This window comes from Electrophorus electricus, chromosome 4 (genome assembly GCF_013358815.1).
Source record: "Electrophorus electricus isolate fEleEle1 chromosome 4, fEleEle1.pri, whole genome shotgun sequence".
Lineage (NCBI taxonomy): Eukaryota > Metazoa > Chordata > Actinopteri > Gymnotiformes > Gymnotidae > Electrophorus > Electrophorus electricus.
In genome coordinates this window covers 6,163,918-6,178,418 of record NC_049538.1, presented here as the reverse complement: position 1 = coordinate 6,178,418, position 14,501 = coordinate 6,163,918, and the positions used below count along the sequence as shown (strand labels likewise).

The following is a 14,501-nucleotide window of genomic DNA, read 5'->3' as shown; positions in this document are numbered from 1 at the left end:
CTTTACATCGTAGCTTCTTTTAATCCATATAACTATGGATTAACAACTTATTTGAAGTTTTTTTTTTTTTTTTTTTTTTTTTCATATTTTCTTTAAATAGTTTCTTTAAATAAGCACCCTGTAAAGCCAGGGTGTGCACTAAGGGATGATTTTTCTGTTGTGAGAAAACCAGGATGGCTACTTCCTCAATGCAAGATTTCCTGTTAAGCAACGCGCTGTGCTCGAAACAGACAGTTAATACTCACGCCTGAATCCAGTACTTGGTCCAATATAATTCTTATATTATTCTTATATCCTTATATATTCCTCCTCTTCCTCATCCTCTTCACCATCTTCATCACCTTCATTACTTGTCTGCTGGGTAAAGGGAACCATGCTCCATCTCACAAGCCTGCTGTTGATTATACTCATAAATGTCGGTAAGTGCCCACCTTTAAGTGAACTGTTAACAGCCATAGGCTAGTCTTTACGCTCGTTCAGTGTATTCCTTTCCCACGGGCCACATGGCAGAGATGGAATGGCTGCTTTGCCGTCGCCTAATACGTGACACATTTCTTGCCTTGGCTTCCAATGTGGTGAATGTTCTTGCGATGGATATGTTCATGTTTGACACTTTCTTTTGAAGCAGGATGAACAGTAGTGATCAAACTCTTAAAAGTAATTGATAAGCTGGGTATACAAATGCATAGTGGTTATAATTGTTAGCAATTTTTTTTAACCTTGTTGGAAAACATCCTTGATATTTCATATGTGAATGCAAAATGAAGCATTTGCATTTCATTAAACAAACTTTTAATCAGTCTCTGTTCAGATAAAATGCTTACCTCCTCATGGTGGTTTCATTTGTCAAGCACATACTATCCACATACTATCTACAGAAGCCTATGTGAGTGCATATGGCACTCGCACATTCTTTAAAAACTCCTGCACTCATGGGGTTAGAAGACTTTTATATACAGAAGAGGATAGGTTTATCAATTAAGAAAGATGAAATTGCTTACAAATACATTCCATACAATATATATATAAAGTCCAATCCACTGCAGTTATACAGGGCAAAGTCTTAGAGGTGTGGTGGGTGCTACTTTCGAAATTTTGCGTTTCTGCAATTTGCAGCCAAGCACTGTCAACCACTTCTTGAAAAAGCATCAACATCAACAAATTATGTGTAGCCTGTAAAATGTCTCTCAGTAGGGATGAAAATATTTTTGAGCAATATTTTTGCCTCTGGATCTGGTATCTATTGGAATATGCTTCTAAGTTATTTGGAAATCAGTTAGTAGTTAACCACTGATACATAATATTAGCACTAATTTAGTAATATTTATTTAGTACAATGTTTTAGAATTGCAGTGTATAATGGCAACTACCCAAAATGTGAGCATTTCTTTAGAGACCCTTGAGTAAAAGCACAGGATCAAAGTCGCTGTTCAGAAAACACAAAGAGTTTATACATGCGAACAATCCAAGCACAGTAGGCACTGTAGACAATAACCAAGCCAGAGAGCAGAGAGCCTGACTGACTGGGGAATCCAGCCTCAGTGCTACCTGCACCAAAGTCATGCTTAGTGTCACAGGACCCTTACTATGTACACTAAGCCTCCAGTATTAAAGAAGTGCTTTACACCACTTTGCAAGGAAATCACTGGTACCCTTGCAAACTTTCATGGTCCAAATTATTACAAATGCATTTACACTGTATATGAAAGGAAGCTGCTTGCAAAGCGGATCAAATGCTAAAGTTTTTTTTGTTGGATAATATTTTGTAGTAGAAGCTGCAGACATGGTGTCCATCAGTGTCGTGGGTCACACAGGACCAATGATTGAGGGCACATGGTACGAGCTCCGGTGTGACGTTCAGAAAGTTGCTCCTGATCAGCTCCTCACTGTGAGGTGGTACAAAGGACAAACTCTACTGACAGATACGTCCTTTAATGACTCCATCAAGACTCCAGTGGACAAGTCTGCGACATACTGGATCTTTGCCAACACAACTGATGATGGAGCTGAGTACCGGTGTGAGGCGGTGCTGAGACAGAGACAAGCAGGACCTCAGCCTCCTACAACTGAGATGTCAGAGCCTCTTCTTGTTACAGTATACTGTGAGTACGCCACAGACTGTCTCCTTTACGCTTGATGACATGCTATTCTGACATCTTAAATATCAGTTCAGTTTCAGCTGTTTCTGATGGATCTCTGAGATCATATTTCATTCATAAATAATAAACAAAGGAGTGTAAACAGTTTTATTTGGTTTGTATGATTTCAAAACCAAAATTGAATGATGAAAGATACATGGATCTTTTCCCATCATTAAAAAAGGTTCAGAATGAGTTGAAACAGATTCAGTACTTTTTCCCAATAGGCTCTGAGCAGGTCACCTGCATGTTACTCATGTTCCTTTCTTTTGGCAGGTAACTGTCCTGTTGTTCTTCAGCCTCCTGCAGTGGTGGTGGAATACGGAACTTCTGTCTCAGCGAACTGCTCCACTTCCAAGCCACATTTTGGGATGGCCTGGGAGGTGCCTCAGGGAGCTGTGGACCTGAGGGAGGATGTCCAGCTGATCACCTGGAACTTGTCTAGGCTTGAGGACTGGGACATAAAGCCATTATGCTACATTAACATAAAAAACCAAACAAAACCAGATAAAAGGCATCTCCCAGTTATTGTGTATAGTGAGTTGCTGCGTCTTACTGGTTGCCTTTATACTTATTCTTTTTCCTAAAAAAACCCCCAAAAAGCACAAAAATCTCACTTTTTTTGTGACAGAAACTCCAGACAGTGTGTCCATTAGCATCGTGGGTCACACAGGACCAGTGACCGAGGGCACACAGTACGAGCTCCAGTGTGACGTTCAGAATGTTGCTCCTGTTCACCGCCTCACTGTGAAGTGGTACAAGGGACAAACTCTACTGACAGATACGTTCTTTAATGACCCCACCAAGACTCCAGTGAACCAGTCTGCTACACTCCAGATCTCCCCCAGCAGAGCTGATGATGCAGCTGACTACTGGTGTGAGGCAGAGCTCAGACTGGGACCAGCAGCACCTCAGCCTCCTCCTACAATGAAATCAGATCCTCTCAACATCACTGTGTACTGTGAGTGCTCTACAGAATGTTCTGTCTTCTTCACACACAACTTATGTACACAACATTGAACTGATAATCATATTTATTAATGAACAAATTGAAAGTAATATATAAAAAGACTGAAGAGGTATAAATATCCATTAAAACTTAACATAATACTCAGTGCCACAAACTACTATAAAGACATTCTTAATACAGTCTTTGATTTCATAGGAAACAAATCTAATGAAATTCTGCTGCTAATATTTTCATCTTTGCTTGAGTTTTTCTTCTGCGCACTGACGTTTAAATATTCTGTGACCTAAATATAAATTGGTTCTAATTAGTTACACCCACAGCATTTCATTAGGCATACAATTGTGACATATATAACACAAAAGCCTTCTCCACAGATGCTCCACAAATTGTGTCCAGAATGAACTCGGTGCTGGTGCCGATACTTAGTGACGTGTCACTGAACTGCAGTGCTGAAGGGAATCCAGAACCTACAGTGATGTGGAGCTTTAAAAATCAAACTATCATCACTGGGAGGCGACAGAGTACACTAACAATTTCTCGAGCCACATCCGCTGATGCTGGCATATACACATGCACTGCTACCAGTCTATCTTGGAGCCAGACACGGGAAGTCAAGGTGGAAGAAGGTAGGCGATGTGAATGTCGACTATAAGACATATTCCCTTTGGGTAATCTTATGTCATTATGGATTGCTTATGTATGAAATAAATAAATATAAAATATTTGATCATTTAAAAGGCAGTAAAAGAATTGACTCCTGCTTCCTACACTTATTTAGTCAAAGTAGCATGTGCAAAACCCAGTATTGATTTTATTCCTAATAACCTGAATCTTTTTTCTTCTCTTTTTTCTTTGTAGATTACAGATTTCTACTCATATCAGTTTTTATAATAGTTTTTATAATTATATTTCTTATAATATTGGTAGCATACAAGAAAAAACGAACTAGAAATTATGTGACATAATGCGTAACAATAACTGCATTGCCATGAAGCCATTGAAAAACAACTGACACGGGTAATTTGGACATGACAGAAAATGGCTAATATATATAATATATAGCAACTATTTGAAAACAAAGTGTATAATACTGAAAGCTGAGGGAAAAATCTGAAGACAGCACGTTCCTCCATGCACACCTACCCCCACCTTTCAACAGACAGACAAGAGGCAAGGACTGTTGATCAGTGACACGAGTAAACATATTGTGGAGGTTGGTTTGGATTTTTAATGCTGTAACCTTTTTTTGTAATTAATGACATTAGCCTTACATTTACATTTTATATACTGTATTACAAAGCTTAAACTGCTTCGCTATAAATAAATGTGGTTTGTAAAGAATTGCATGCATTTTATTTTTTACTTTAATGTCATGAATCAAATCACACATCACTGCAATATTTACATTTACATTTACATTTATGGCATTTAGCAGACGCGCTTATCCAGAGCGACTTACAAAAGTGCTTTGTCATTTACTCATAGAATATATCCAAGTACAGTATAGTAGGTTAGAGTCCAACATACCAATGAACTAGAATACTGTAGAACACAGGGATGAATGCTGACACCAAGAAGTGCAAAATACATAAGGTCTATCTTAAACAATGATAAGTGCTATAAACAATAAGTGCTAGAGTTTGTTAAAAAGTATAAATAATGCCCTACAATAAGTACTAAATTAGTCAGTCAATAAGTGAGCAGGGTCAGTTGTCCTTTAAGTATTCTGCAAATAGATGGGTCTTCAGTCTGTGTTTGAAGACTGCAAGGGACTCTGCTGTCCGGACAGCAAGCGGGTGTTCATTCCACCATCTTGGAGCCAGGACAGAAAATAGTCTCGATGCTTGTCGTCCATGAGACTTGAAGCAAGGTATTTCAAGCCGAGCTGTACTTGAGGTTCGAAGTACTTGAGGTGCAGATCAGGCTTTGACCATTGACCTCATGTATGAAGGGGCTGGTCCATTTTTGGCTTTGTAGGCAAGCATCAAGGTTTTAAAACTGATGCCTGCAGCTACTAGGAGCCAATGAAGGGAGCACAGCAGTGGAGTAACGTGTGAACTTCGGAAGATTGAAGACCAGTCGTGCTTCTGCATTCTGGACAAGTTGTAGAGGTTTGATGGCTCTTAGAGGATCACCAGCAAGTAGCGAGTTGCAGTAGTCTAGCTTTGAGATCACAAGAGACTGCACAAGCACCTGGGTAGCTTCCTGCGAAAGAAAGGGTCGAATCCTTCGTATGTTACAAAGGAGGAATCTGCAAGACCGGGTTAGATTAGAAACATGAGTTGAGAACGACAACTGGTTGTACAAAGTTACGCCCAGGCTATGGGCAGCTTTGGATGGTGATACCAGGGAGTTCTCAAAGGAAACAGTAAGGTCGTGGTAAGGGTTGGGAGTACCTGGGATGAACAGAAGCTCAGTTTTACTGGGGTTGAGCTTCAAGTGGTGGGCTGTCATCCATGACGTGATGTCAGTCAAGCATGCCGAGATACGTCTGGAGACCTGCATGTCAGAGGGTGGAAAAGAAAGAAATAATTGAGTGTCATCAGCATAGCAGTGGTAGGAGAAACCATGAGAAGATATTACATCACCAAGAGAATGAGTATACAAAGAGAAAAGAAGGGGGCCCAATACTGAGCCTTGTGGAACATCAGTGGAGAGTTTGCATGGTTTGAACATGGATCCTCTCCATGTCACCTGATAGGACCAGAGCCAGTCACACCAAGCCTGGAAAGAACAGAGAGAAGAATGTTGTGGTTCATTGTGTCAAAGGCTGCTGAAAGGTCTAGAAGAATCAAAACAGATGACTGTTTGGCAGCTTTAGCGGCATGAAGTTTCTCAGTCACCGCTACGAGGGCCGTTTCTGTAGAATGTGCCAGTTTATAGCCAGACTGATTGGGATCGTGCAGCTGGTTCTGGGTGAGAAAAAGAGACAATTGATTATAAACTGCTCGTTCAAGGGCTTTTGAGAGGAAAGAGAGAAGTGATACCAGTCTGTAGTTGGTAACGCTGGAGCTGTCAAGTGTGGCCTTCTTGAAGATTGGTACCACCCTGGGGGTTTTGAATGCAGTAGGCACATATCCAGAAGATAAGGAGTTGTTGATGATGACAGAGATGAAAGGAAGCAGATCTCTTGCGATTGTCTGGAACAGAGCAGAAGGAATTGGATCCAGCGGACATGTAGTCAGATTGCTGGAAGTCAGGAGATGAAGAATTTCATCTGAGGAGAGAGGAGAAAAAGAAGTCGGAGAGTTGGATGTTGGGGAATGCACATTAGTTGGAGGAGTGGGAACAGAGGAAAAGGACTGGCGGATTGCTGCAACCTTCTCCTCAAAGGTGATAAAATCTTTGGGAGTAAGAGATGGGGGGCAGAGGGGGAGGATTAAGGAGAGAAGAAAAAATTGTGAAGAGCTTGCATGGATCAGATGATGATGATTTGAATTTCTCACTGTAGTAGGATGATTTTGCAGATGTTACTTCCAGTGAGAACTTGGAAAGGAGAGACTTGTATGAGCTAAGATCTGAATCTATGCGCGATTTCCTCCACCTCCTCTCTGCAGTGCTTAGTTCTCTCCTGTGGCAGCAAAGTGTTTCTGGGGCAGGTGGGGAGGACTTAGCGAGTCTAGAGGAGAGAGGGCACAGAAGATTCATTGATGAGGAGAGTGTAGAAATGAAAGTATTTGTAACTGTATCCAAAGAGAGAGAGGATAGAGAGTCAGGGTGAGGAAGGGTGGACAAAATAGTAGAAGTAAGGGAAGAGGGAGTTATGGAGTGCAGATTGCGACGGAGGAAGGAGGAACATGTTGGAGAGGACTGGATGGAAAGAGAAGGAAGGGAGAGAGAGAAGGATAGAAAGTGATGGTCCTGAGAGGTGGAGGGGGGTGACTGCGATGTCCAATGGTGTGGTGGCACGGGTGAAGATCAGGTCCAGAACATTGCCCGCTTTGTGAGTCAGAGGAGAGTGGTTGAGGGTGAGGTCAAATGCTGTCAACAGTGGAAGGATGCAGGAGGAATGCAGCTTGTCTGATGGAAGGTTGAAGTCACCAAGGAGAATGAGTGGATTTCTTTCAATGGGGAAATGACTCAGAAGGATGTTGAGCTCATCAATGAAGTGATCTAGGGAACCTGGAGGGTGGTAGATGACAATGATAAGAAGTTTGGTGGGGTAAGACACTGTAATGGCATGAAATTAGAAGTGCTTTATACCAATTTGCAAGGAAATCACTGGTACCCTTGTAAACTTTCCTGGTCCAAATGATTACAAATGCATTTACACTGTATATGAAAGGAAGCTGCTTGCAAAGCGGATCAAATGCTAAAGTTTTTTTTGTTGGATAATATTTTGTAGTAGAAGCTGCAGACATGGTGTCCATCAGTGTCGTGGGTCACACAGGACCAATGATTGAGGGCACATGGTACGAGCTCCGGTGTGACGTTCAGAAAGTTGCTCCTGATCCGCTCCTCACTGTGAGGTGGTACAAAGGACAAACTCTACTGACAGATACGTCCTTTAATGACTCCATCAAGACTCCAGTGGACAAGTCTGCGACATACTGGATCTTTGCCAACACAACTGATGATGGAGCTGAGTACCGGTGTGAGGCGGTGCTGAGACAGAGACAAGCAGGACCTCAGCCTCCTACAACTAAGATGTCAGAGCCTCTTCTTGTTACAGTATACTGTGAGTACACCACAGACTGTCTCCTTTACGCTTGATGACATACTATTCTGAAATCTTAAATATCAGTTCAGTTTCAGTTGTTTCTGATGGATCTCTGAGATCATATTTCATTCATAAATAATAAACAAAGGAGTGTAAACAGTTTTATTTGGTTCAATGGGGAAATGACTCAGAAGGATGTCGAGCTCATCAATGAAGTGATCTAGGGAACCTGGAGGGTGGTAGATGACAATGATAAGAAGTTTGGTGGGGAAAGACACTGTAATGGCATGAAATTCAAAAGAGGAGATGGAAAGTGTAGAGAAGGAAAGTGGATTGAAACGCCACTCTCGGGACATTAGTAAACCTGTGCCACCATCCCTGCCGAGACGCCTCGGAGAATGCGTAAGTGAAAAGGCAGAGGACAGGGCAGCCGGAGTCGCCGAGTTCTCAGGGGTGATCCATGTTTCTGTCAGAGCCAGGAAGTGTAGGAAGTGGAGGGATGCTAATGCTGAGATGAAGTCAGCCTTCTGGACAGCAGACTGGCAGTTCCAGAGCCCTCCTGCCACCACGATATGTGATGGTGTGAAGCGTTGTGAGTCAGTGAGGTTGCTGAGATTGCGACATCTATGATTGTGTCGAGGAGATCTGTGGGATATGTGGATAGGAATTGTGAAGCACATTTCAGATGCTTGATTTGTGGATGTATGAGATAAAGGATTAAGATAATATGAGAAGATACCTAGCTGAGTTTGTGAAGTCCTGTAGGTGAGATGTAGATGAACTGATTGAGAACACCACCAAGCCTCCTCCAGATGTTGATTAGGAGTCGTCCTAATTTAAATCAGTTCAATAAGTGCTGAGCCCGCCCCTCAATTCACACCTAAGCTCAGGGCAAAACTACACCTGTAGTGAGTAATCACTGCTACCAAGCAACTAACAACTAGGTTTAGACAACAAGCCTTGAATTTCACAGAATCTAAGACAAAAGTAAGTGAACTCAGAGCCTACCTTAACCAACCAGATGATAATCTAACGAGACAAACCAAAGCACAGGTGTTTTAATTTGCACTGAGACTGGGAAAGACCCAGTGAACCCGAGACCGGAGCATGTGTAGAACTGATCCACCTGGATGGGCCGATCACCTAGATGCATGCTGATGTACAAGAGGCTTTAAGAAGATGATGATTTTTATTGTACAATCTCCAGTCACTGACATGAAGATTGTAAAACCAGTATTGTAAAAGGTTCCAATATTTTTGTAACATTTATATAATAACATTCATTATAGACATACTCAGTTCTATTACATCAACCCAAATGGCAATATCAGACACAATATAGTGCACATTGTCTCTGATACTGTCATTTGGATTGATGTATTAGAACTGTGTATGTCTATTATGAATGTTATATAGGGTTATATGGTGTTTTTGATTTACTTTCAAGCCTTTTGTGTTTGTTTTTGTGTGTGTGAGTAGTTTTTGGTTGTGCATGTGAGACAATATCTAAGTTAACTTCTTATGAGACTCTGTAGCATTTGTGCCATATTTGTAAACATATACAACCGGTTTGTTATAAATAAATGGCAAAACTGCACTCAAGTAGTAGGTCTAAGCAGTGATGAGTTATCACCTGTACTACAGAGTCAAACCAGCTCTGTGCTACCGGCACCTGTGTGCTGTTCAGGGCCACAGAACCCTAGACCTTACATATACAGGAAGCATTCAGCTAGGGCTGAAGCGATTCCTCAAGAAACTCGAGTGACTTGATGAATAAAAATCACTGAGTTCTTTACATCGTAGCTTCTTTTAATCCATATAACTATGGATTAACAACTTATTTGAAGTTTTTTTTTTTTTTTTTTTTTTTTCATATTTTCTTTAAATAGTTTCTTTAAATAAGCACCCTGTAAAGCCAGGGTGTGCACTAAGGGGTGATTTTTCTGTTGTGAGAAAACCAAGATGGCTACTTCCTCAATGCAAGATTTCCTGTTAAGCAACGCGCTGTGCTCGAAACAGACAGTTAATACTCACGCCTGAATCCAGTACTTGGTCCAGTATAATTCTTATATTATTCTTATATCCTTATATATTCCTCCTCTTCCTCATCCTCTTCACCATCTTCATCACCTTCATTACTTGTCTGCTGGGTAAAGGGAACCATGCTCCATCTCACAAGCCTGCTGTTGATTATACTCATAAATGTCGGTAAGTGCCCACCTTTAAGTGAACTGTTAACAGCCATAGGCTAGTCTTTACGCTCGTTCAGTGTATTCCTTTCCCACGGGCCACATGGCAGAGATGGAATGGCTGCTTTGCCGTCGCCTAATACGTGACACATTTCTTGCCTTGGCTTCCAATGTGGTGAATGTTCTTGTGATGGATATGTTCATGTTTGACACTTTCTTTTGAAGCAGGATGAACAGTAGTGATCAAACTCTTAAAAGTAATTGATAAGCTGGGTATACAAATGCATAGTGGTTATAATTGTTAGCAATTTTTTTTAACCTTGTTGGAAAACATCCTTGATATTTCATATGTGAATGCAAAATGAAGCATTTGCATTTCATTAAACAAACTTTTAATCAGTCTCTGTTCAGATAAAATGCTTACCTCCTCATGGTGGTTTCATTTGTCAAGCACATACTATCCACATACTATCTACAGAAGCCTATGTGAGTGCATATGGCACTCGCACATTCTTTAAAAACTCCTGCACTCATGGGGTTAGAAGACTTTTATATACAGAAGAGGATAAGTTTCTCAATTAAGAAAGATGAAATTGCTTAAAAATACATTCCATACAATATATATATAAAGTCCAATCCACTGCAGTTATACAGGGCAAACTCTTAGAGGTGTGGTGGGTGCTACTTTCGAAATTTTGCGTTTCTCCAATTTGCGGCCAAGCACTGTCAACAACTTCTTGAAAAAGCATCAACATCAACAAATTATGTGTAGCCTGTAAAATGTCTCTCAGTAGGGATGAAAATATTTTTGAGCAATATTTTTGCCTCTGGATCTGGTATCTATTGGAATATGCTTCTAAGTTATTTGGAAATCAGTTAGTAGTTAACCACTGATACATAATATTAGCACTAATTTAGTAATATTTATTTAGTACAATGTTTTAGAATTGCAGTGTATAATGGCAACTACCCAAAATGCGAGCATTTCTTTAGAGACCCTTGAGTAAAAGCACAGGATCAAAGTCGCTGTTCAGAAAACACAAAGAGTTTATACATGCGAACAATCCAAGCACAGTAGGCACTGTAGACAATAACCAAGCCAGAGAGCAGAGAGCCTGACTGACTGGGGAATCCAGCCTCAGTGCTACCTGCACCAAAGTCATGCTTAGTGTCACAGGACCTTACTATGTACACTAAGCCTCCAGCTTTAAAGAAGTGCTTTACACCACTTTGCAAGGAAATCACTAGTACCCTTGCAAACTTTCATGGTCCAAATTATTACAAATGCATTTACACTGTATATGAAAGGAAGCTGCTTGCAAAGCGGACCAAATGCTAAAGTTTTTTTTGTTGGATAATATTTTGTAGTAGAAGCTGCAGACATGGTGTCCATCAGTGTCGTGGGTCACACAGGACCAATGGTTGAGGGCACATGGTACGAGCTCCGGTGTGACGTTCAGAAAGTTGCTCCTGATCAGCTCCTCACTGTGAGGTGGTACAAAGGACAAACTCTACTGACAGATACGTCCTTTAATGACTCCATCAAGACTCCAGTGGACAAGTCTGCGACATACTGGATCTTTGCCAACACAACTGATAATGGAGCTGAGTACCGGTGTGAGGCGGTGCTGAGACAGAGACAAGCAGGACCTCAGCCTCCTACAACTGAGATGTCAGAGCCTCTTCTTGTTACAGTATACTGTGAGTACGCCACAGACTGTCTCCTTTACGCTTGATGACATGCTATTCTGACATCTTAAATATCAGTTCAGTTTCAGCTGTTTCTGATGGATCTCTGAGATCATATTTCATTCATAAATAATAAACAAAGGAGTGTAAACAGTTTTATTTGGTTTGTATGATTTCAAAACCAAAATTGAATGATGAAAGATACATGGACCTTTTCCCATCATTAAAAAAGGTTCAGAATGAGTTGAAACAGATTCAGTACTTTTTCCCAATAGGCTCTGAGCAGGTCACCTGCATGTTACTCATGTTCCTTTCTTTTGGCAGGTAACTGTCCTGTTGTTCTTCAGCCTCCTGCAGTGGTGGTGGAATACGGAACGTCTGTCTCAGCGAACTGCTCCACTTCCAAATCACATTTTGGGATGGCCTGGGAGGTGCCTCAGGGAGCTGTGGACCCGCAGGAGGGTGTCCAGCTGATCACCTGGAACTTGTCTAGGCTTGAGGACTGGGACATAAAGCCATTATGCTACATTAACATAAAAAACCAAACAAAACCAGATAAAAGGCATCTCCCAGTTATTGTGTATAGTGAGTTGCTGCGTCTTACTGGTTGCCTTTATACTTATTCTTTTTCCTAAAAAAAACCCCCCAAAAAGCACAAAAATCTCCCTTTTTTTGTGACAGAAACTCCAGACAGTGTGTCCATTAGCATCGTGGGTCACACAGGACCAGTGATCGAGGGCACACAGTACGAGCTCCAGTGTGACGTTCAGAATGTTGCTCCTGTTCACCGCCTCACTGTGAGGTGGTACAAGGGACAAACTCTACTGACAGACACATTCTTTAATGACCCCACCAAGACTCCAGTGAACCAGTCTGCTACACTCCAGATCTCCCCCAGCAGAGCTGATGATGCAGCTGACTACTGGTGTGAGGCAGAGCTCAGACTGGGACCAGCAGCACCTCAGCCTCCTCCTACAATGAAATCAGATCCTCTCAACATCACTGTGTACTGTGAGTGCTCTACAGAATGTTCTGTCTTCTTCACACACAACTTATGTACACAACATTGAACTGATAATCATATTTATTAATGAACAAATTGAAAGTAATATATAAAAAGACTGAAGAGGTATAAATATCCATTAAAACTTAACATAATACTCAGTGCCACAAACTACTATAAAGACATTCTTAATACAGTCTTTGATTTCATAGGAAACAAATCTAATGAAATTCTGCTGCTAATATTTTCATCTTTGCTTGAGTTTTTCTTCTGCGCACTGACGTTTAAATATTCTGTGACCTAAATATAAATTGGTTCTAATTAGTTACACCCACAGCATTTCATTAGGCATACAATTGTGACATATATAACACAAAAGCCTTCTCCACAGATGCTCCACAAATTGTGTCCAGAATGAACTCGGTGCTGGTGCCGATATTTAGTGACGTGTCACTGAACTGCAGTGCTGAAGGGAATCCAGAACCTACAGTGATGTGGAGCTTTAAAAATCAAACTATCATCACTGGGAGGCGACAGAGTACACTAACAATTTCTCGAGCCACATCCGCTGATGCTGGCATATACACATGCACTGCTACCAGTCTATCTTGGAGCCAGACACGGGAAGTCAAGGTGGAAGAAGGTAGCCGATGTGAATGTCGACTATAAGACATATTCCCTTTGGGTAATCTTATGTCATTATGGATTGCTTATGTATGAAATAAATAAATATAAAATATTTGATCATTTAAAAGGCAGTAAAAGAATTGACTCCTGCTTCCTACACTTATTTAGTCAAAGTAGCATGTGCAAAACCCAGTATTGATTTTATTCCTAATAACCTGAATCTTTTTTCTTCTCTTTTTTCTTTGTAGATTACAGATTTCTACTCATATCAGTTTTTATAATAGTTTTTATAATTATATTTCTTATAATATTGGTAGCATACAAGAAAAAACGAACTAGAAATTATGTGACATAATGCGTAACAATAACTGCATTGCCATGAAGCCATTGAAAAACAACTGACACGGGTAATTTGGACATGACAGAAAATGGCTAATATATATAATATATAGCAACTATTTGAAAACAAAGTGTATAATACTGAAAGCTGAGGGAAAAATCTGAAGACAGCACGTTCCTCCATGCACACCTACCCCCACCTTTCAACAGACAGACAAGAGGCAAGGACTGTTGATCAGTGACACGAGTAAACATATTGTGGAGGTTGGTTTGGATTTTTAATGCTGTAACCTTTTTTTGTAATTAATGACATTAGCCTTACATTTACATTTTATATACTGTATTACAAAGCTTAAACTGCTTCGCTATAAATAAATGTGGTTTGTAAAGAATTGCATGCATTTTATTTTTTACTTTAATGTCATGAATCAAATCACACATCACTGCAATATTTACATTTACATTTACATTTATGGCATTTAGCAGACGCGCTTATCCAGAGCGACTTACAAAAGTGCTTTGTCATTTACTCATAGAATATATCCAAGTACAGTATAGTAGGTTAGAGTCCAACATACCAATGAACTAGAATACTGTAGAACACAGGGATGAATGCTGACACCAAGAAGTGCAAAATACATAAGGTCTATCTTAAACAATGATAAGTGCTATAAACAATAAGTGCTAGAGTTTGTTAAAAAGTATAAATAATGCCCTACAATAAGTACTAAATTAGTCAGTCAATAAGTGAGCAGGGTCAGTTGTCCTTTAAGTATTCTGCAAATAGATGGGTCTTCAGTCTGTGTTTGAAGACTGCAAGGGACTCTGCTGTCCGGACAGCAAGCGGGTGTTCATTCCACCATCTTGGAGCCAGGACAGAAAATAG

The 14,501-nt window shown here is 40.5% G+C and overlaps 1 protein-coding gene across 1 annotated transcript; it reads left to right on the top strand.

Annotated features, from left to right (window-relative positions):
- The first annotated feature begins 93 nt into the window (after positions 1–93).
- Positions 94–14,007, top strand: LOC113581861 (vascular cell adhesion protein 1-like). Its single transcript, XM_035525093.1, has 13 exons — positions 94–419; positions 1,770–2,102; positions 2,415–2,675; positions 2,770–3,099; positions 3,483–3,734; positions 3,967–4,068; positions 7,499–7,786; positions 9,836–9,976; positions 11,326–11,658; positions 11,971–12,231; positions 12,328–12,657; positions 13,041–13,292; positions 13,525–14,007. Exons 1-13 carry the CDS (start codon positions 374–376, stop codon positions 13,629–13,631), a joined length of 3,036 nt encoding a protein of 1,011 aa, XP_035380986.1. The 5' UTR covers positions 94–373; the 3' UTR covers positions 13,632–14,007.
- The last annotated feature ends 494 nt before the right edge of the window (positions 14,008–14,501 follow it).

Excerpts from the sequence above, each read along its gene's own strand:
- LOC113581861 (XM_035525093.1), top strand. The coding sequence starts at position 374 with ATGCTCCATCTCACAAGCCTGCTGTTGATTATACTCATAAATGTCG. Across the intron at positions 420-1,769 it reads GATTATACTCATAAATGTCG|TAGAAGCTGCAGACATGGTG; the intron begins GTAAGTGCCCAC and ends AATATTTTGTAG. Across the intron at positions 13,293-13,524 it reads GGAAGTCAAGGTGGAAGAAG|ATTACAGATTTCTACTCATA; the intron begins GTAGCCGATGTG and ends TTTTCTTTGTAG.